This window comes from Urocampus carinirostris, chromosome 5 (assembly GCF_059441175.1).
Source record: "Urocampus carinirostris isolate Australia breed hairy pipefish chromosome 5, RoL_Ucar_1.0, whole genome shotgun sequence".
Lineage (NCBI taxonomy): Eukaryota > Metazoa > Chordata > Actinopteri > Syngnathiformes > Syngnathidae > Urocampus > Urocampus carinirostris.
In genome coordinates, this window is record NC_142353.1 from 42,912,963 (window position 1) to 42,935,267 (window position 22,305).

The window sequence follows — 22,305 nt, forward strand, 5'->3', positions numbered from 1 at the left end:
TCCTGTGCGGAGTTTGTATGTTCTCCCCGTGCTTGCGTGGGTTTCTTCCGGGCACTCCGGTTTCCTCCCACGTTCCAAAAACATGCATTTCAGGTGAATTGGCCGGTCCAAATTGTCCCTAGGTGTGAATGAGCGAATGAGTTGTCTGTCACTGTGTGCCCTGCGATTAGCTGGCAACCAGTTCAGGGTGTCCCCTGCCCAATGCCCGGAGATGGCTGGGATGGGCTCCAGCCCCCCCGCGACCCTAATGAGGATAAGCGGTACGGCTAATGAGATGAGATGAGATGAACTCAGCTGTGCATTAAAAACAATATATATATTCATCCCCGCAGGGAAATTCACACTTCCAGCAGCATCCCTGCGCTGGAGAACAAAACAATAATAAAGCAAAAAGAATACAATACACAAATACCCAATGTGACGTGTTAATACCCAATGTAGCGTGTTATATAGAGTATCTGCTACACAGAATACACACTGCAATAGAAATACGGCAATATGCAATGTGGAGGGTGTGGTTTAATGCGGGCCTTTACTCCGCCGTGTGGAGTTAAAGAGCCTCATGGCATGAGGAAGAAAAGATCTCCTCAGTCTGTCTGTGGTACAAGACAGTGACAGCAGTGTGTCACTGAAGCTGCTCTTCTGTCTGAAGATAATGCTGTGTAGTGGATGAGATGAATTGTCCATGATTGACCGCAGCTTTTCCAGTGCCCGTCTCTCAGCTACTGTTGTCAGGCTGTCCAGCTCTGTGCCCACAACAGAGCTCGCTTGCAAGCCTTATTTTACGGGAATGAGGCAGTCGTGCGCGTGAACACAAACGCCAGTGTTGCGGCGAAGTCAGGGGCAGACGAGACAGAAACCGGACAGGGCAGATGGGATCGATACAGGATACTAGAGCAAAATACCGGACGGGACAGACGGGATCAGTACCGGATACTGGAGCAAGATACCGGACAGGACGAGACAAACAGGATCAATACCGGATACTAAGGACTGGAACAAGTTACCGGACAGGAGGATTATTGATGAATGCACTATTCCTTTACTTGCTCTGTACCTGTTCCTCATGCCGGATCCTGAATGGGGGTTGGGAAAAAATGTATCTTACGCGTTTTCAAAGTAAAACTTCATTAAATTATACACAAGAGCAACTAGTGATTTTCCGTACAACCCGTGATCTTGTGAAACATGCATAATCACGGGTATCTTAAACAGATGCACCTTGGAACCAAGACATTGTTTCATTCCACCTTAATCAATCCTAGGTTGTCGTTATATACCCCCGAAAATACACTTTTGGGTACCCATCCATTGGAACTTCCGGCATTGAGCCTAGGATTTTTACTGTGTTTTAGTAATACTTCAATATTGATGTCGGACTCTGATTGGCTCCCTATTTAAATCCACTGCTATCTGTCCCCTTTTGTCAGTCCGTCCGCAAACCTCAGTTAACACTAGGCAAGCCTTTTTCGACCCGGACTCCCACCTGTTTTTTCCTCCTGTCTGTCCCCCGGCTTCAACCTGTTTTTGATCCTGACCACGTCTGTTCTCCTGTCCCGGCTTTTGACTTCTTTTTGTCCCCCGACAACGACGGCTCTCCTGTCCCGGCTTACGACAGGTTTCTGACCTTGTTTTTGCTCTCCTGTCCCGGCTATTGACCTGTTGTTCCGTCCTTGACACCGCCATCGCTCGCTACGGACGATCCACTTCCGTGTTCGGATCACAATCCGAGTACAAGAGCGACTTGCTTCCCGCGCCCAGCGAACACCGGATCGTGGGCACAGCCCTTCCTCGCTCTTTCAATAAAACATTTGATCCTGACCACGTCTGCTCTCCCGTCCCGGCTTTCGACCTCTTTTGTCCCCGACCACGTCTACTCTCCTTTCCTAGCTTGCGACTCGCTTACGACCACGGCCTTGTTTTTGCTCTCCTGTCCCGGCTACTAACCCGTTTTCTGTTCCCGACACCGCCATCGCTCGCCACGGAAGATCCACTTCCGCGTTCGGAGCGACCTCGAAGCATAATTCTTTCTTTATGTTCGTGTGATTAATCCGTTATCTAATATTGCACACGTAAACACACACAGTACCATTATTGATGTGACATTGGGAGCATTTATGAATGCAGTTCATTATAGAATCCAGTCTAAGTTTCAATTTATTTTTAAATAATGATATTTTTTGACATGTACCGGTCGTATATTTGAACGGGAACGCATTTTCTAACGGCACGGACCGTAAAATTTATTTTTCAATAAAAACCTGGCTCTCCAGATGCTATGAATCATGTGCTCCAGACACCCTCGGTTATTCTGGTCACACTAAAGGGCAATTGATTATGTCGGCAAAAGGGTTTCGAACTGATTCGTCGTATTAATGAGGCGCAGTCAGTGCTGATCATCTGTGAAGCATTTTTAAGAGGTTGTCATCAAATTTGGAAGCATTATGAAGAACACAAGTTCAAAAGTCCTGCTTCAAATATTGAAGTATCCGCTCGTCACTGTCAGAACCAGAACAGGAGGAGGACCCAGATGCTTAACGTTTTAACACAAATGTTTATTTTACGGGAATGGATTCCGTGATCGTTGGGCAGAAGAGGCAAGACAGGAAAAACGGGAAGCCAGAAACCGATGAGATCGATACCAGATGCACGAGCAGATACCAGACAGACGGGGTCGATAGCTGACAGGACAGGACGGACAGGATTGATACCAGATACACGAGCAGATACCGGAAAGGAAGGATCGATAACGGACATTACGGGACAGACAGGATCGATACACGAGCAGATACCGGACAGACGGGATAGATACCGGACAGGACGGGACAGACGGGATCGATACCAGATACTGGAGACTGGAGTCAGATATCAGACAGGACGAGATAGACGGGATCTATACCGGATACTGGAGACTGGCGAAAGATATTGGACAGGATGAGACAGGCGGAGTTTATACCGGATACTGGAGACTGTAGCAAGATATCAGACAGGACGAGACAGACGGGATCGATACCAGACACTGGAGACTGGAGTCAGATATCAAACAGGACGAGATAGACGGGATCGATACCCGATACCAGAGACTGGAGTCAGACATCAAACAGCATGAGATAGACGGGATCGATACCGGATACTGGAGACTGGAGTCACATGTCAAATAGGACGAGATAGATGGGATCGATACCAGACACTTGGGACTGCAGTCAGATGTCAAACAGGACGAGACAGACGGATCGATACCAGACACTGGGGACTGGAGTCAGATATCAAACAATACGAGATACACGGGATCGATACCAGACACTGGGGACTGGAGTCAGATATCAAACAGGACGACATAGACGGGATCGATACCCGATACTGGAGACTGGAGTCACATGTCAAATAGGACGAGATAGATGGGATCGATATCAGACACTCGGGACTGGAGTCAGTTATCAAACAGGACGAGATAGATGGAATCGATACTGGACACTGGAGTCAGATATCAGACAGGACGAGACAGACGGGATCGATACCAGACACTGGGGACTGGAGTCAGATATCAAAACACACCACAGGAAGTTATGCCCCTACGACCCAAGAGGCTAAACTATCCGTGAACCAGGATTTTTTCAAAGGGAGGAGCTACAAAATATTAATGTATTTTTTTTGTTGGGCTGCCCAAAATTATGTACCTGCCTACTCTTGTTTAACACTTTCTATCGATGCTATACACTTTATTTCACTTCTCAAGTATCACTTTGTTTTTGTGCTATTTGATACATTTACCTGACATTTCCTATCCAAACAACTAATAACCTATAAAGTGTCACGGTTGCCATGGCGCCCAATTGGCCTCGCCCGTGTGGCGCTTGTGTGGCGCCAGCTGCGGCTCGTTGACGGATTGACTCCCCTTCTATTTAAGCTCAGTGCTCTCCTTTGTCAGTCCGTCAACAAACCTATGCCCCGCAAGATGTGGGTTTTGACCCGGTCTGGTTTCCTGCTGCGTTTCCTGTCCGGTATCGTTCCCGTCTATTTTTGTCCTGTATATTATTCTCTTCAGTTTTCGTTCCCGTCTAGTTTGTCCTGTTTAATTTTGATCCCCAGTGTCTGGTGTCGTTTCCTTCTATCTCGTCCTGCTTGTTATCTGATTCCAGTCTCCAGTGCCTGATATCAATCCTTTCTGTCCCGTCCTGTCCGGTATCGGCCCCATCTGTCCGATATCTGCTATTGGTATCGATCTCGTCGGTCTCTGGCTTCCTGTCATTCCACGCCAGACTGCTACGCAACGTGCATGACTCCACATTTTCCGTAAAATAAAACTCTTGTGTGAGAAACGTCACGCATTTGGGTTCTACTGCTGTCCCGGTTCATGACATTAAGGAAAATATTGAAAATGGTCGAGTCTCTTGAAACATTTTTATACAACTACAGGTATTGGTGCCAATACCAACTTCTTTTAGGATTTGGTACTCGAAACTGTAACTAACAATAATACTGCAGTAAATTGAAATTGAATGAATACAGTATTTTGAAAACAATTTGTTATTTAAAAGTGTTGATTTAAAAAATATGAGACATGTTTTGCAGAGGGAATGGAAGTTTATATACTGTACTATTGGTATCAGTTTGATATATCAGTATCAATGATTAGTTTTGGGGGTTCGGGGTTAGTATCCGTCTAAAAACATGTAGTATTAAACATTCCTAATTTCTGCCTATCTTGTTATTTTTCCTTCAGTAGAGCGGAAGAAAATGTATCTGTATTAAGCTTCTTAAGAGGTTCTGGATTTCCCGCTAATCCATGTTCCTTCCGAGATTACTGACCCACAAAATCTGTCAGTGATATAAATATCATATTCTGTGTCACGACTCATTTCCAACTTTTCATCCGTTAATTTTTTGTCCGCTTATCCTCAAAAGTCAAGTTGCTTTCAAGATTGTGTCAGGACCAGAACGGAGACAGGACCCACTTGCGTTGCGTTTCTCACAAGTTTTATTGGAAGAAAGAGACCGGTGAGAGTCAGGGTCAAAAGAGGCTTTTCTAGTGTTTACTGAGGTTCGCAGACGGGCTGACCAAAGGGGACAGACGGGAGCAAAAAACGGAGAGGGTTGCGCCCACGATTCGGTGATTGCTGGACGCGGGAAGCAGGTCGCTCTGAACGCGGAAGTGGATCTTCCGTGGCCAGCGATGGCGGTGTCGGGGAGGGAAAAAGCGAGTCCGTAGCCGGGACAGGATAGCAAAAACGTGGTCGGGGTCGGAGGCGAGTCGGAAGCCAGAATAGGAGAGAAGAAGTAGTCGGGGACAAAAAGAGGTTGAAAGCCGGGACAGAAGAGCAGACGTGGTCAGGATCAAAAAATGGGTCGAGGCCAGGGACAGACAGGAGCAAAAAACGGGACAGGTGGGAGTCAGGGTCTAAAAGGCTTGCCTAGTGTTAACTGAGGTTCGCAGACGGGCTGACCAAAGGGGACAGACGGGAGCAAAAAACGAAGAGGGTTGCGCCCACGATTTGGTGATTGCTGGTTGCGGGAAGCAGGTCACTCTGAACGCGGAGGTGGATCTTCCGTGGCGAGCGATGGCGGTGTCGGGGAGGGAAAAAGCGAGTCCGTAGCCGGGACAGGAGAGCAAAAACGTAGTCGGGGTCGGAAGCGAGTCGGAAGCCAGAATAGGAGAGAAGACGTAGTCGGGTACAAAAATAGGTTGAAAGCTGGGACAGAAGAGCAGACGTGGTCAGGATCAAAAAATGGGTCGAGGCCAGGGACAGACGGGAGCAAAAAACGGGACAGGTGGGAGTCAGGGTCGAAAAGGCTTGTCTAGTGTTAACTGAGGTTCGCAGACGGGCTGACCAAAGGGGACAGACGGGAGCAAAAAACGAAGAGGGTTGCGCCCACGATTTGGTGATTGCTGGTTGCGGGAAGCAGGTCACTCTGAACGCGGAAGTGGATCTTCCGTGGCGAGCGATGGCGGTGTTGGGGAGGGAATAAGCGATTCTGTAGCCGGGACAGTAGAGCAAAAACGTGGTCGGGGTCGGAGGCGAGTCGGAAGCCAGAATAGGAGAGAAGAAGTAGTCGGGGACAAAAATAGGTTGAAAGCCGGGACAGGAGAGCAGATGTGGTCAGGATTAAAAAACGAGTCAAAACCAGGGAATGACGGGAGCAAAGAACAGTCCCCTTTTGTCGGTCTGTCTGCGAATCTCTGTTTTTATACGGCAAGCCCTTTTTCGTCTGTCCGTTTTTTTTCGCTCCTGTTTGTCTCCCGCTATGACCTGCTCTCCCATCCCGAATTACGACCTGTTTTGATCTCGACCACGTCTGTTCTCCTGTCCTGAATAACGATCCGTTTTTTTATCTCGACCGCGTCTAATCACCTCTCCTGGCTTTCGACTTTTTTCCGTTCCCGACACTGCCATCGCTCGCCACGGAAGTCCCACTTCCGCGTTTAGAGCGACCTGCGTCCAGCAATCCCCGGATCGTGGGTGCAACCCTTTCCCTTTCTTCTAATAAAACTGGTGAGAAACGTTACGCGAGTGGGTCCTGTTTCTATTCTGGTCCTGACACATTTTATCCACCGTATTTACTGGATTATTAGGTGCACTTTCAAATATCTGGTCAATTTGGCGTTTTTAGGTGCAGGATTGGGTAGGGTTACTTTAAATGGATTACTTTCAATTACTTTTGGATTACTCCAATACCAAATATGCTAATAAAAGGCAAAATAAACTAAATATGAATAAAATGACTCAATTTTGTGCAGGCTCGGGGAATACATGGAAGGGCAAAAATGATGTTGACAAGCTGTTTGGGTCTATTTTCATTTTGTTTCTGTCGCATTTGATGTTCGTTTTGCCGGAGATCAAAGAGATCAAAGCCAGGAGAGAGAGCTCACCACATGTTGTTAGTCATCATTTTATTCATATTTAGTTTCTTTTGACTTTTATTAGCATATTTGGTATTGGAGTCATCCAAAAGTCATTGAAAGTAATCCAGTTAAAGTAACCCTGCCCAACCCTGGTTATAGAGATAGATAGATAGATAGATAGATAGATATGCATAGATACATAAAAAGTTATAGAGATAGATAGATACATAGAAAGTTATAGAGATAGATGTCTAGATAGATAGATAGATATCCATAGATATGCATAGATACATAGAAAGTTATAGAGATAGATAGATAGATAGATATGCATAGATACATTTGATCTTCGTTTTGCCAGAGATCAAAGCCAGGAGAGAAAGCTTACCACATGTTGTGAGTCATCATTTGATTCCTATTTAGTTTCTTTTGTCTTTTATTAGCATATTTGGTATTGGAGTCATCCAAAAGTCATTAAAAGTAATCAAGTTAAAGTAACCCTACCCAACCCTGGATATGAAAAATACGTGTGTTAATATTTTTAAACAAATCTCTCCCCATTTCGGTATTTTCAGTTGCAGGAAGTTCCTTCCCTTATAATTTACCACAGGGAAACGTTACCTTAATTTTTTGCATGGCCCATAACAGACTTTGCATTTTGTGCCCTGTTTAGGTGTAGCATCCACGACTATGCTTTATAGGACAATACCATACATACTAATGCCAAATGCCATTAACCACAAGGGAAGAAGAAATGCAATGGCAAAGTGAAGCAGTTTTTTGGTCCTTTTTAAGCAGACTTGTTGTGAAACATGGCAAAATTTCAAGCATTTACATCACCCAAAACTCAAGTACTTTTCAATCTTGGAAACAAAACATGAAAGTTTAAGCATTTTCAAGGACTGTTATTTTTGAACTTGTAAATTTTTTTGTCAGTGAAGGCCTGAATATGGTGTGAAACCATGAGTAAAGGCCTCCTGTGACGTTTCACATCGATCAGACATTTTTAAAAGCAATATTGGGATTTTGGCAAATTAGGTGGTTTAGTTTTGCCGGAGATCAAAGAGATCAAAGCCAGGAGAGAAAGCTTACCACGTGTTGTGAGTCATCATTTTATTCATATTTAGTTTCTTTTGTCTTTTATAAGCATATTTGGTAATGGAGTAATCCAAAAGTAATTGAAAGTAATCCAGTTAAAGTAACCCTACCCAACCTTGCGCATTTTATGTTCGTTTTGCCGGAGATCAAAGAGATCAAAGCCAGGAGAGAAAGCTTACCACGTGTTGTGAGTCATCATTTTTCATATTTAGTTTCTTTTGTTTTTTAGTAGCATATTTGGTAATGGAGTAATCCAAAAGTAATTGAAAGTAATCCAGTTAAAGTAACCCTACCCAACCTTGCGCATTTTATTTTGTTTTGCCGGAGATCAAAGAGATCAAAGCCAGGAGAGAAAGCTTACCACGTGTTGTGAGTCATCATTTTATTCATATTTAGTTTCTTTTGTTTTTTAGTAGCATATTTGGTAATGGAGTAATCCAAAAGTAATTGAAAGTAATCCAGTTAAAGTAACCCTACCCAACCTTGCGCATTTGATGTTCGTTTTGCCGGAGATCAAATAGATCAAAGCCAGGAGAGAAAGCTTACCATGTGTTGTGAGTCATCATTTTATACTTTTTTTTGCCGTAAGTGAGCTTTGTTGTATGTTTCTATTGCAGATACATGGCCATCATCCACCCTTTGCAACAGCGCATGTCGTCCACAGAGACCAAGGTGGTGGTCGGCGTGATCTGGGTTTTAGCTCTCCTCTTGGCTTTTCCTCAGTACTACTACTCCGATATAGACCAACTCCCGGGCCGGGTGGTCTGCTACATCGACTGGCCGGAATACACGATATGCGACTTCAAAAAAATGTGAGTGCATCCGTCTGAGAAGGCTTCTCAAAAAGTTTACAGGCATTTGACTTAACAGCCGCTGGAGTAAACGGACGTTATCCAAACGAAATAAGGTAGATAGATGGATGGATGGATAGATAGATGGATAGATGGATAGATGGATAGATAGATAGATAGATAGATAGATAGATAGATAGATATAGCGAGAGTGGTAGATAAACCGATATAGTGAGAGTGATGGATAGATAGACAGATATACTGAGAGTGGTAGATAGATAGATAGTGAGAGTGATGGATAGATAAATAGATAGACAGATATAGTGAGAGTGGTAGATAGATAGATAGTGAGAGTGATGGATAGATAGACAGATATAGTGAGAGTGGTAGATAGATAGATAGTGAGAGTGATGGATAGATAAATAGATAGACAGATATAGTGAGAGTGGTAGATAGATAGATAGTGAGAGTGATGGATAGATAGACAGATATAGTGAGAGTGGTAGATAGATAGATAGTGAGAGTGATGGATAGATAAATAGATAGACAGATATAGTGAGAGTGGTAGATAGATAGATAGTGAGAGTGATGGATAGATAGACAGATATAGTGAGAGTGGTAGATAGATAGATAGTGAGAGTGATAGATAGATAGATAGATAGATAGATAGATAGATAGATAGTGAGAGTGGTAGATGGATAGATAGTGAGAGTGGTAGATGGATAAATAGACAGATATAGTGAGAGTGGTAGATGGATAAATAGACAGATATAGTGAGAGTGATAGATAGATATAGTGAGAGTGATAGATAGGTAGATAGATAGATAGATAGATAGATAGTGAGAGTGATAGATGGATAGATATAGTGAGATAGATTGATGGATAGATAGATAGATAGATAGATAGATAGATACAGTATATGGAGTGAGATAGATAGATAGATGGATAAACAGATATAGCGAGAGTGGTAGATAAACCGATATAGTGAGAGTGATAGATAGATAGATAGACAGATATAGTGAGAGTGATATATAGATAGATAGATAGATAGATAGATAGATATAGTGGTAGATAGATAGATAGATAGATAGATATAGTGGTAGATAGATAGATAGATAGATAGATATAGTGGTAGATAGATAGATAGATAGATAAACAGATATAGTGGTAGATAGATAGATAGATAGATAAACAGATATAGTGGTAGATAGATAGATGGATAGACATAGTGGGATAGATATAGTGAGATAGATTGATGGATAGATAGATAGAAGGATAGATAGATAGATAAACAGATATAGTGATAGATAGATAGATAGATAGATATAATGAGAGTGATAGATAGATACAGTATATGGAGTGAGATAGATATATCGATATAGTGAGAGCGATAGATAAATGTCTAGATGGATAGATAGATAGATACTTTATTCATCCCCATAGGGAAATTCACACTTCAGCTAGTATCCTTGTTTTGAAAAATAAAACAATAAAATAAATGATGTAGAATACAAAAATACCCAATATAACGTGTTGATATAGAGTATTTAAATAGTGCTACAGAAAATACACATTGTAATATGCAAATGTATGGGTGGGATTTAATGTGGGATTTTACTCCCCCGGATGGAGTTAAAGAGCCTCATGGCATGAGGAAGAAATGATCTCCTCAGTCTGTCTGTGGTACAAGACTGTGACAGCAGTCTGTCGCTGAAGCTGCTCTCCTGCTTGGAGATGATGCCGTGAAGTGGATGTGATGAATTGTCCGTGATTGACCGCAGCTTTTTCAGTGCCGGTCTCTCAGCTCCAAAAGGTAGTGCGGCTTTGAAGCTTTCTGTTAATAACTGAAGGCATTCTGGATTTATTTGAGAATGAAAATGAAAAAACACTGCCGGGGAAAGAGGACTATTGATGAGCTACGAGTGAAGCTTTTGTAAACATCCATTTTCCATTTCTTAACACATCTACGGCTGCTTTTATACTCAACACATCAGGTAAAACATCTCCGATTCTATGCCCTTTCCAACATGGTCAATTTTAGAAATCAATCCGGCACACAAAGGTATTTAGTTTGCCATTACTAAATCTCATAATAGGGAAAGAACAAACAACCAAAGGAATTCACAAAAATCAATAAAATTATGAGGGTGAGACTCTTAGTTCATAAAATAACAAAATAATGCACAATATGTTATTCGCTTTTGGGGACATGCCCAGAACATTTTGACATCGTTTTTGAATTGCAGCGTCTAACATGCCCAACACTGTCCGTCCAATGCAGTTTAAAATATACAACATGGACAATGTTCCCTCTAAGCTGCGTGTGTGCGCAATTGCACACTACCCAGAGCTTTTCCGCGCACAAGAAAATCTAGCCAGCTCACAAAAATCAGGGCTCGAAATTGCTAATTAAAAAGCGAATTGTGTCAAAGTTACAGTGCATGAAGATAAAAATACACGGGTTCCCCTGACGCTGTGTCCTAAATGCGGTATTTTGAAGTCAATGTCGAAGTAGAACAAAGTTGAGTAAAGTCAGTAAAGTTTTTCAAGAACCGGCTTCTTCGGCTCGGCTCACTAAAAGGGACCGGCTCTTTCGGGTCCTAAATGGCTCTCCAGGTTGTTTTTGCTTCTTTAATCCCAACATGACCAAATATGAAGTAAAATTATGCACAAAATGACTTAAAGGAAGGGGGGAATAGAACAACAAAGAAAAAAATACCAAAATGAAAAAGTAGTGAAAAGCTGAGAAAAAAAGAAACAAAAGGAAGAGAAAAAGAAGAAAAAAAAATAGAAAAAAAAAACAGAAAGAAAGAAATGTAGGAAAAAAGTAAATAGAGAACAAAAAGAAAAAGGTAACAGCTCGGAAAAAATAAACACAATGAGAATTTTTCTAAAGGAATTTTTAAAAAAAGTAGAAAAAAAAAACATGGGAAAAAGAAGAAAAAGTTTGTGTTGCATTCAAATAATTTCCAATTATATCAAGTCAATCCTTTTGCCAACATTGTACTTCCACTACAAAATGTGATTAAGTACAGATCTGTATCTTAAAACCGACAAAATAAGCCCCCAAAAATGTTAATATTATGCGACAAAATAAAAAGAAATGTGTCAGGGAAGACCAGAACAGAGCAGGAGACCCCAGAGCGTTCGTACAATTCTTCATTTGGGGAAGCGTAAGGGTTAGCGGGAGACGTGATCAATCGTAGCGTGGGACGGAGGCAGGTCGAGTTTACCAGGACTGAAGAGAAGCTCGTAGCGTGGGACGAAAGCAGGTCGGATCGGAGGCAGGTCGGATCGGAGGCGGGCAGGCAGAATCAGGTAAACAAGAAGGCACAGGTAATCGGGAGAGTCTTACGGGGTACAGAAGTAATCCTCCGACCAAGAGTTCTCCGCGTAACGCGTTTAAAAAGGGAGCATTAACCAATCAGGAAGCACATTCCAGCGCGCCACATGATTACCCCAGGTGGCTCCACTTGGGTAATCATGACAAAATGGATATCTTGTGAAAGAATTGTAAGAACAAACGACGTTTGTAGGCCGTACAAGCTTTGCAATAGTACATGAATCAATTCATTCAAAAGAGAAAAATAATTTTGCATTGCCTGAAACTCAGCAAAATGTAACGTGATGTCAAGTTTTAGACATGTTTGATAATGACTCAGTTGCCACACTTGGGATTGCCGTTGCTCACTGTTGTCTCAAGCGTCGCTCACCGACTTTGTGTGAACGCTCAGACCCGTAAGGAAAATGACAGGGAACATTGCTCGAGTGTCATCGCTCTGTTAAAAAATGTGAGTCGGACTGAAAGAAAGTGCCAAAGGTTTGCTGGAGACAACGATCTTTGAACAGTTTTTATCAGGCAATGCCATCCATCGTATTAGCGGACTCGCTGATAGAAACTCATTGAGCGTTCCTAAAAGAAAGATCAATGGCATCCACTGTTTCCTTTGCTGCTGTTTGAACCAGCAGCGATCTCTGTGGCCTGAAATGGCAGACAGCCAGAGTTGTTGGCAGCTTCCAGCTAATTTCATCCATTTTAGGGTCAAATTGATCAATCTCTTGGTTTAATGGGCTACAGATGAGTACATTAGGGAGACATTCCTGTGCCAGGAAGAGTTCCGATAAATATTGTGTCTAAAATGATTAACTGGATTACTTTCAATCACTTTTGGATTACTCCAATACTAAATATGCTAATAAAAGACAAAATAAACTAAATATGAATCAAATGACTCAGTTTTGCCGGAGATTAAAGAGATCAAAGCCAGGAGAGAAAGCTTACCACGTGTTGTGAGTCATCATTTTATTCATATTGAGGTTCTTTTGTCTTTTATTAGCATATTTGGTATTGGAGTCATCCAAAAGTCATTGAAAGTAATCCAAAGTAACCCTACCCAACCCTGCATATAACTAGTCCTCTGGAAAGTGGAATGGACAAGTCATATTTAGGTAACTGAAGGTCCATACTTTTGGATAAAGAAATAAAAAATAAGCTTGAACATTGGCATCAAACCTCCAAAGGTAGAAATGAGAAGAGAAGATGTTCTGTCATTCTTATCTTTTTATAAATAACTGTTCCTCAGGCAACAGCGTTTTACTTTTCACACCTTCACTCTTCCTTCAACTCTCCCTTCCGGCGAGCTGTCCGAGAAGCCTGAAGGTCTGACTGTAAACAGGCAGTCATGCTCTGACTGCCTAACACCCAAACAGAACATGACACGTGTGAAATGCTCCCTTGCAAAAGGCAATAGATACAGGCAGGGCTCGTAATGCCTCTTTCAGAATAGTGCCAGAATGCGCCAAACAAAGCTAACGTTCGAGCAATGCTTATTGGAATACCGAAATCTTAAGTAGAAGTCATTTATTTATTTTCATAGTTTGACTGCAGGTGCGACTTATACACCGGTGCAACTTATATGTTTTTGTTTTTGTCCCTGAGTGTTGGACGACTTTTATTTCCTTAATAAAAGTAACTGATCGTTAACGCGAATGAGTTCACCCTTCCTGCCTCCTGCCTCCGATCCGGTCTGGTCCCTTGACAGAGATGTGACATGGAAGTCAAGGAACTAGCACAGGGCCAAGGAGACGTAGTGTTTAAATAGTCACGAGGAAGAGTCGTGATAGGAGGGAAATCAAGACAATTGACGGCAGCTATGAGGAGGAAAATTTAATCTGGAAGTGAGTGACCAAATTAGGTAATGTTGAGAGGGATAGGGTGAGAGGGTGATAGAGGATTCCAGAGAAGACCGGAACCCGAGTGTAGGACTGAGTCACTGGTGGCTTGGAGCAACCTCAAAGCACAATTATAAATACTGGATTTGCTGTAAAGGCCAAGAAAACAAATAACAAAAAACATGGGAACAGTCAAGTCGTGTTTATTTGTATGGACCTTAATCACAAAGAGTCTCAAAGGGCTGCACAGACCAAAGACTATTGCAAACCACAGACTATGATGACACCATCCCCTGATCTAAAACCTACATGAGGGCAAATAATACACATATTAGCAACATAAAATATAGCTTATTCATATGCTATAGACTAGAAGTGTGTTTTAAGCTTAGATTTAAGCATTTCCACTGAGGTTGCAGATCGAATCTCAGTCAAAATGCTGACGTCTTTGCGCCGGCCATCGATCAGTTTCACAGAATGATTTAGTGCCAATCTTTGTGGCTTCTCCTGACGATCGGGGTTAGCATGTCACCTTTACTCCAGATATCATATGTCCACAAGCAACTACAAATAGAACCCACTGCTCTCTTGTCAAACGCAGTTATATATTTAAGACCTGCCATGTGTGCCTTTTGCGAAAAGATAAAAACAATAAATCTGTCATTGCCCACAGAAGCACAGCTATTTCTTCCCGTCAACAATTTTCAAAGGGAAGCTTCGGGATGACGTGTTTTCTGCAAATGTCGGCGTTAATCGTATCCACACAGTCCATTTGCGGCGGATGGATGTCTTTTTCTCGGTCGTTGTGGAAAAACAAGATAAATACGACAAACTCGGAAATAATGTATTCACAGGTTGTGCCGCCCCCATAATTCATTCGAATTTCCCTAATCCCGATTTTCTCTTACAAGCCACAGAAGTTGTATGAGCAGGAGTACTTCAACGCAAACGCCATTATTAGAAAACACAGGCGTGCAACGATGATCGTAAATTAATTACCGTAAATTCCGGACTATAAGCCGCTACTTTTTTCCCTAACTTTCAACCCTGCGGCTTATGCAGTGATGCAGCTAATTTATGTCATTTTTCTAACGGTCGCTAGCGGCGCTCCAGTGTTGCTACCATTAACTGCCCTGTCAAAGCTATATTATTATTATTAAAGCTTTGAAAACTCTCTCGGTGTACCGTCTTTCTTTGTAAATATGTGTAACCCATGTATAATATGTATTTGCAACTGTATATTTTTGTAATGTATTTATTTGTATTTATTTTAGACACTTATTCTGATATGTTTTGCACGGGTGAACGAAAAAGGAGCGGCGGAACAAACGCGGGGTGCCGAGTTTAAGTGGGGACCGCTAAAGGTGAGGGACAGACAAGGAAAGAAGAGGGGGTAAAAAGTTGGTTAAAGACAAAGGAGTTGCGTGAGTAAATGTGTTCATCTGATATAATTTTCCCACCCTTACCTTTGGAAAAATACACTTTTTTCCTTGGATTACTTTCAACGGGACCCGGACTCTGCAGGTCTGCATCAAACTTTAAGCATCATTTTCCGTTCCGTTCAAGTCTTGCACTGACCGATTAAAAAGAAGGAGCGTAACAGACGCGGGGGATTGTGGGAAGTAGAAACCAGTAAAGGTGAGTGTTTGTGGACACCGCAGACAAAAGTGCATATATATTTTTCCCACCCTTACCTTTGGAAATATACACTTTTTTTTCCTTGGATTACTTTCAACAGGCACCTGGACTTTGCAGGTCTGCATCAAATGATAGCCACCGGTATCATATTACGTTCAATCAGCCGACCGTCAGATTCTAATAGTATTGACACGCAGATGGTCAGGGTCTTGATTCAGGCCCTTGGCTGAAAACAAGTGTTGCAGCCTCGTGGCTAATGGAATAATATGATATGTCTGATGACAAAACAAACAACAGAGAAACAATAAATGTATACAGATTTTCCCCGTTAAAATTAATCAGTTTAAAAGGACTTCATTCCTCAATGTGGATGCGTGCGTCTCATATACGGTGCGGCTTGTGTATGTAATAAATCCGTTTTCCTCCCGAAATGTGGGGGGGGTGCGGCTTATAATCAGGTGCGCCTTATAGTACGGAATTTACGGTAGATGACACAAGTTTAATGAAACATAACACTTCATAACAAGTCCATTTAATAGCACGCTGAAGCTAAATGTGCAGTCCAATTCTCACACCTTTCTCTATTGAGGCCTTGAAACCACGATACCCTATGGCAGGGGTGTCAAACATGCGGCCCGGGGGCCAAATCAGGCCCGTTAAGGGATTGAATCCGGCCCGTGAGACAACGCTCAGAGAAGCGAAAGAGAAAAACGAGCTGCAGGTCTAAATATGTCCACTTGATGTTGCCAAAACCAGGTGCGTCTCACAAAGACGGTGTACTTGAATCTTTTTTTTTTCTCTCTCTCTCTCTCTCTCTCTCTCTCTCGCTCTCTCTTTTCCTCCCTTTTTCTCTCACTCTGTGTCTCTCTCTCTTTCACTTTCTGTGTCTCTTTCTCTCTCTGTGTCTTTTTACCTTCTTTTGCTCTCTATTCCATTTTTCCTTTTCCCCTTCTCTCCTTCTCCCATTCTCTTTCTCTCCCTCTCTTTTCTCTCCTTCCCTCTTTCTCTCTTTCTATTTATCTTTGGATATCATTCTTTCTCTCTCTTTCTTTCCCCCTCTCTCACTATTTGTCTTTATATCTTTTTTGTTTCTCACATTCTCTCTCCCTCTCTCTTCTCTCTCTTTCTCTCTTTCATTGTCCCACCCTCTCTCTTTTTCTCTCCTTCACTTTGTCTTATTTCTTTCTCTCTTTTTCTTTCTCCCTTTTTGTTTCTCTCTAATATTCTAGTCCGGCCCCCGAAAGAATGTTTGTTCTATCGTGTGGCCCCCGGGGTAAAATGAGTTTGACACCCTGCCCTATGGTGTCTTTACTGTTAGTACCTTGTGTTGATAGCGCTGGCAGTTAGTCTTCATTAAAGGGGCAATATTTGGGAAAAATGAAGGTTTTAATTGCTTGTAAACATATATTTGGTTATCTCGAGTGCCAGCTCGAGTGTGAAATTACACCACTACAACAGTCCTGTGTTATCGCTCTCATCCGTTATGTTATCCCGGTAGCCAAAATGTATCCAACCATGATGTGATTACAATTTCTGGGCAAATAAAACTTGTTCATGTAAAACTTGCTATATATCTACATTGTAAACCTGCTGTTTTGCAGAGTGGTTAGAAAAAAACAACTCTTTTATGTCAGTCCGTCTATGAACCTCAGTTTACGCTAGGCAAGCTTTTTCGACCCTGACTCACTCCTGTTTTTGCTCCCGTCTGTTCCCCGGCGTCGACCCGTTTTCTTTGTTGTGAAAGGATAGTGGGATTGTGGACGCGTTCTTAAGGATGGGCTGGGCACCCGTATGATGCGGCAGGGGTAAACCAGTGAAAGCTGTTGGGCCCTGCTGTTGAACAAAGATAGATAGATAGATAGATAGATAGACCACGTCTACTCTCCTCTCCTGGTTTTCGAGTTGTTGCTGATCCCAACCACGTTTTTTTGCTCTCCTGTCCCGGCTACTGACCCGTTTTTCGTTCCGACACCGCCATCGCTCGCCACAGAAGTGCCACTTCCGAGTTCAGAGCGACCTGCTTCCTGCGACCAGAGATCACTGGATCGTGGGTGCAATACTTTCCTTTCTTCCCAATAAAACTGAGAGAAACGTAATGCAAGTGGGTCCTGTCTACGTTCTGGTCCTGACAAAGCCTGCCAAATTTTCACTTCTGTTGTCAAGAACCAGCTCGAAGTTTTGCAATAGGAAAGTGCAGAAACAATCATTAGTACAGTTTTCTTTGTTTCCTTCAGGCTTTGATACACAGCAATTCGGGTAACGAGGCAAGGTCGTTGTTTTTGGAAATCCAAACAGCGTTCGTCAGGCGGTACTCATAATACGAAGGGACATGCAAGGCTTTAGGACACTGTAATAACAAAGCACTCAGAGGAGTGCTTGAGATGTGACATGGAAGACAATGAACTAGCACAGAGCCAAGGAGACGTAGTGTTTAAATAATCATGGGGGAAAGTTGTGATAGGAGGGAAATCAAGACAATTGACGGCAGCTATGAGGAGGAAAATTTAATCTGGAAGTGAGTGACCAAATTAGGTAACGTTGAGAGGTATAGGAGAGAGGGTGATAGATAGAGGATTCCAAAGAAGACCCGAGTGTAGGACTGAGTCACTTGTGGCTTGGAGCAACCTCAAAGCACAATAGAAATACTGGATTTGCTGTAAATGATAAGCACTGAAGTTAAGAAAACAAATAACAAAAACATGAGAACAGTAAAGTCAAGTCATGTTTATTTGTATAGCCCTTAATCACAGTCTCAAAGGGCTGCGCAGACCACAGACTATTGCAAACTACAGACTATTATGACACCATCCCCTGATCTAAAACCTAAATGAGGGCAAGGGAAAACTCAAAAACCTCAAGTCAAGTCATGTTTATTTGTTTGGCCCTTAATCACAAAGAGTCTCAAAGGGCTGCACAGACCACAGACTATTATGACACCATCCCCTGATCTAAAACCTAAATGAGGGCAAGTGAAAACTCAAAAACCTCAAGTCAAGTCATGTTTATTTGTTTGGCCCTTAATCACAAAGAGTCTCAAAGGGCTGCACAGACCACAGTTTATTGCAAATCACAGACTATTATGACACCATCCCCTGATCTAAAACCTACATGAGGGCAAGGAAAAACCTCAACATGAGGAAAATGAAGAAACCATGAGAAGGGTCCGCACATAAGGTAATCCTCATTCCAGGAGAACGGCTACTAATGAGTGTATAGACACTGTAATAAATTGTTCTGTAGAAATGTCAACAGTTTACTGTTTGTAGATGAATAATTGATTATCTATAAAGTGTCTTTAAGTGTCCCAAAAGCACTTGATTGAATCAGTAAGATGCATTTAAAAGAAGGTAATGCTATGTTGGTTGGGTTAAAACAAAGGTTCGAAAGTTTGGTACCGTACTGCCAAGGAATTTGAATCATCAATGTGAACTAAAAACAGATTTACTGATTAGCCAATCAGAATGCAGAACACAATGTGCGATGCAAATCAGTGAAGTAGATAGATAGATAGCTAGATAGATAGAAAGTTATAGAGATAGGTAGATGTCTAGATAGATAGATAGATGTATAGATAGAAAGAAAGAAAGTTATAGAGATAGATAAATGTCTAGATAGATGTCTCGATAGATGGATAGATGTCTCATCCGTCTATCTCATCCTGTTTGATATCGGACTCCAGTCTCCAGTGTCTGGTATCCATCCCGTCTGTCTCGCCCTGTCTGATACCTTGCTACAATCTCCAGTATCGGGTATCGTCCCCGTCTATCTCGTCCTGTTTGATATCCAATTTCAGTCTCCAGTGTCTGGTATCGATCCTGTCTGTCTCGTCCTGTCCTTTATTTGTCTCTAGTCTCCTGTATCTGATATCAATCCTGTTCGTCCCGTCCTATATGGTATCGACCCCATCCGTCAGGTATCTGTTCGTGTAACTGGTATCGATCCCGTCGGCCTCTGGCTTCCTGTTGTTCCACGCCAGACTTCTGCCTTACTTCTTCCACCCAGCGATCGCCGAATCACTGGCGTTTGTGTTACCGTGCATGACTTCCCCATTCCCGTGAAATACAGCTTGTGTGAGAAACGTTACGCATCTGGGTCCTCCTCCTGTTCCGGTTCTGACTTCCATGTATTTAGTCGTTATACAATCTCTATATTGTTCTAAGTGGGGTTGGGAGCATTTAGTCTGGACGAAGGTAGTGTGGAGCATGGGATTTTGGTAATTTTCCACTGACTTATGTTTGGTTTTTGTCATAGCCTGTCATGTTTCACCACTGCGGTGTATAACTGACTGTCAGCCAGTGTTCCCTCTAAGCTGCGCACTGCTCGCACATTCTCAGCGCACAAGAAAATCTAGTCGGCGCACAAAAATCAGGGCTCAAAATTACTAATTAAGAAGCGACTTAGTCAAAGTTACAGTGCATGAGAGTAAAAATAGAAGCGTTCCCCCGACGTTGTGTCCTAAATGCGGTATTTTGAAGTCGAGTCGAAGTAGAACGAAGTTGAGTAAAGTTAGTTGAGTTTTTCGAGAACCGGCTTCTTCGGCTCGGCTCACTAAAAGGAACCGGCTCTTTCGGGTACTAAACGGCTCTTCGGGTTGTTTTTGCTTCTTTCATCCCAACATGACCAAATATGATGTAAAATTATGCACAAAATGACTTAAAAGAAGGGGGGAATAGAAGAAAAAAGAAAAAAAATACCAAAATGAAAAAGTAGTGAAAAGCTGAGAAAAAAAGAAACAAAAGGAAGAGAAAAAAAGAAGGAAACATTTAGAAAAAAAGCCAGACAAAAAGAAAAGAAAGAAATGTAGGAAAAAAGTAAATAGAGAACAAAAAGAAAAAAGGAACAGCTCAGAAAAAATAAACACAATGAGATTTTTTTAAAGGAATTTAAAAAAAAATTTGCAATCGTACACAAGTCAATTCATTCAAAAGAGAAAAATAATTTTGCATTGCCGGAAACTCAGCAAAATGTAACTTGATGTCAAGTTTTGGACATGTTTGATAAATAAATCTTGCAACACTTGGGATTAGGGATTCAGTGTCTTGCCCAAGGAGACTTCGACATATTGAATCCAACCATCACAGAATAATGCTCATCTCATCTCATTAGCTGCACCGCTTATCCTCAGTAGGCTCGCGGGGGTGCTGGAGCCCATCCCAGCAATCATCGGGCAGTGGGCAGGGGACACCCTGAACTGGTCGCCAGCCAATCGCAGGGCACACGGGGACAGACAACTCACTCGCTCAGTCACATCAAGGGACAATTTGGACCGGCCAATTCACCTGAAATGCATGTTTTTGGAATGTGGGAGGAAACCGGAGTGCCTGGAGGAAACCCACGCAAGCACGGGGAGAATATACAAACTCCGCACAGGAAGTCTGGAGCTGGATTTGAACCCCTGACCGGTTCCCATGACATGAACTGTGCCGCACATGCGCTAACCACTGCCCCGCCGTGCTGCCCCTAATGCCGACATCTATAGAAAAAAATCCGCCTAAAAGCATTCCTGATTCATTTGACGATCAATGTTGTAATACGTGTTTGGCTTCGAAACGGCAAACTTGTAAAACTCTCACATGACATCATCATGTTCTAAACCAGGGGTGTCAAACTCATTTTAACCCGGGGGCCACACGATAGAACAAACATTCTGTCGGGGGCCAGACTAGTAGATTAAAGAGAAAGAAAAAGAGAGATGAAGAAATAAGAGAAAGAGGGAGGGAAAAGGAGAGAGGGCGGGACAAAGAAAGAAAAAGAGAGAGAGGGAGAGAGAGTGAGAAACAAAAGCTTAAAAGTCGTGGGAGTGGGGAAAAAGAAAAGGAGAGGAAGAAAGAAATCCAAAGAGAAATAGAAAGACAGGAGAGAAAAGAGAAACAAAAGTGCAAAGGGTATGAAGAGAAAAAGACAAAAGAGAGAAAAGGAAAAAAGGAAGTTAGAGTGAAAGAGACAGAGAGCGACAAAGAGAGAGAGAGAGAGAGGGAGAGTGAAAGAGAGTGAAAGAGACAGAGTGGGAGAAAAGGGGTGGAAAAGAAAGAGAGAGAGAAAGAGAGAGAGAAAGAGAGAGAGAGAGCAAGAGAGAGCGAGAGAGCGAGAGAGAGAGAGAGAGAGAGAGAGAGAGAGAGAGAGAGTGAACGAGAGTGAAAGAGACAGGGTGGGAGAAAAGGGGTGGAAAAGAGAGAGAGAGAGAGAGAGAGAGAGAGAGAGAGAGAGAAATAAATACAAGTACAGTGTCTTTGTTCGAGGCACCTGGCTTTGGCAACATCAAGTTGACATATTTCAACCTGCAGCTTGTTTTTCTCTTGCGCTTCTCTGAATGTTGTCTCGCGGGCCGGATTCAATCCCTTAGCGGGCCTGATCTGGCCCACGGGCCGCATGTTTGACACCTGTGTCTTATAGTGTTTATTAACTGTGCATGTCAGAACCAGAACAGGAGGAGGACCCAGATGCGTAACGTTTTCTCATTAGATTTATTTTACGGGAATGGGGCAGTCATGAGCTCTAATTTCCTTTTTTTTCTTTTCTTTCTTTTCTCTTTCTCTCTTCCTCCCCTTCGCGCTTTCTTTTCTCTTTTCTCTCCTTCTGTCTTTCTATTTCTCGTTGGATTTCTTTCTTCTTCTCTCTTTCTTTCCCCTCTCTCACGACTTCTCTTTTGTTTCTCACCCTCTCTCTCTTTCTCCTTCTTTGTTGCTCTTTCTCTCTTTTCTCTTTCTCTCTTCCTACCCTTTGCGCTTTCTTTTCTCTCCTTCTGTCTTTCTATTTCTCATTGGATTT

The 22,305-nt window shown here is 42.5% G+C and overlaps 1 protein-coding gene across 1 annotated transcript in view; it reads left to right on the plus strand.

Moving 5' to 3' along the window:
* The window catches only part of tacr1a (tachykinin receptor 1a), an 87,650-nt gene that overhangs the window by 40,546 nt on the left and 24,799 nt on the right, over nucleotides 1–22,305 (plus strand). Inside the window, exon 2 of the mRNA XM_088336912.1 lies at nucleotides 8,554–8,748. Within this exon, the coding sequence (XP_088193038.1) occupies nucleotides 8,554–8,748 (195 nt within the window). The remainder of the gene's footprint in view (nucleotides 1–8,553; nucleotides 8,749–22,305) is intronic.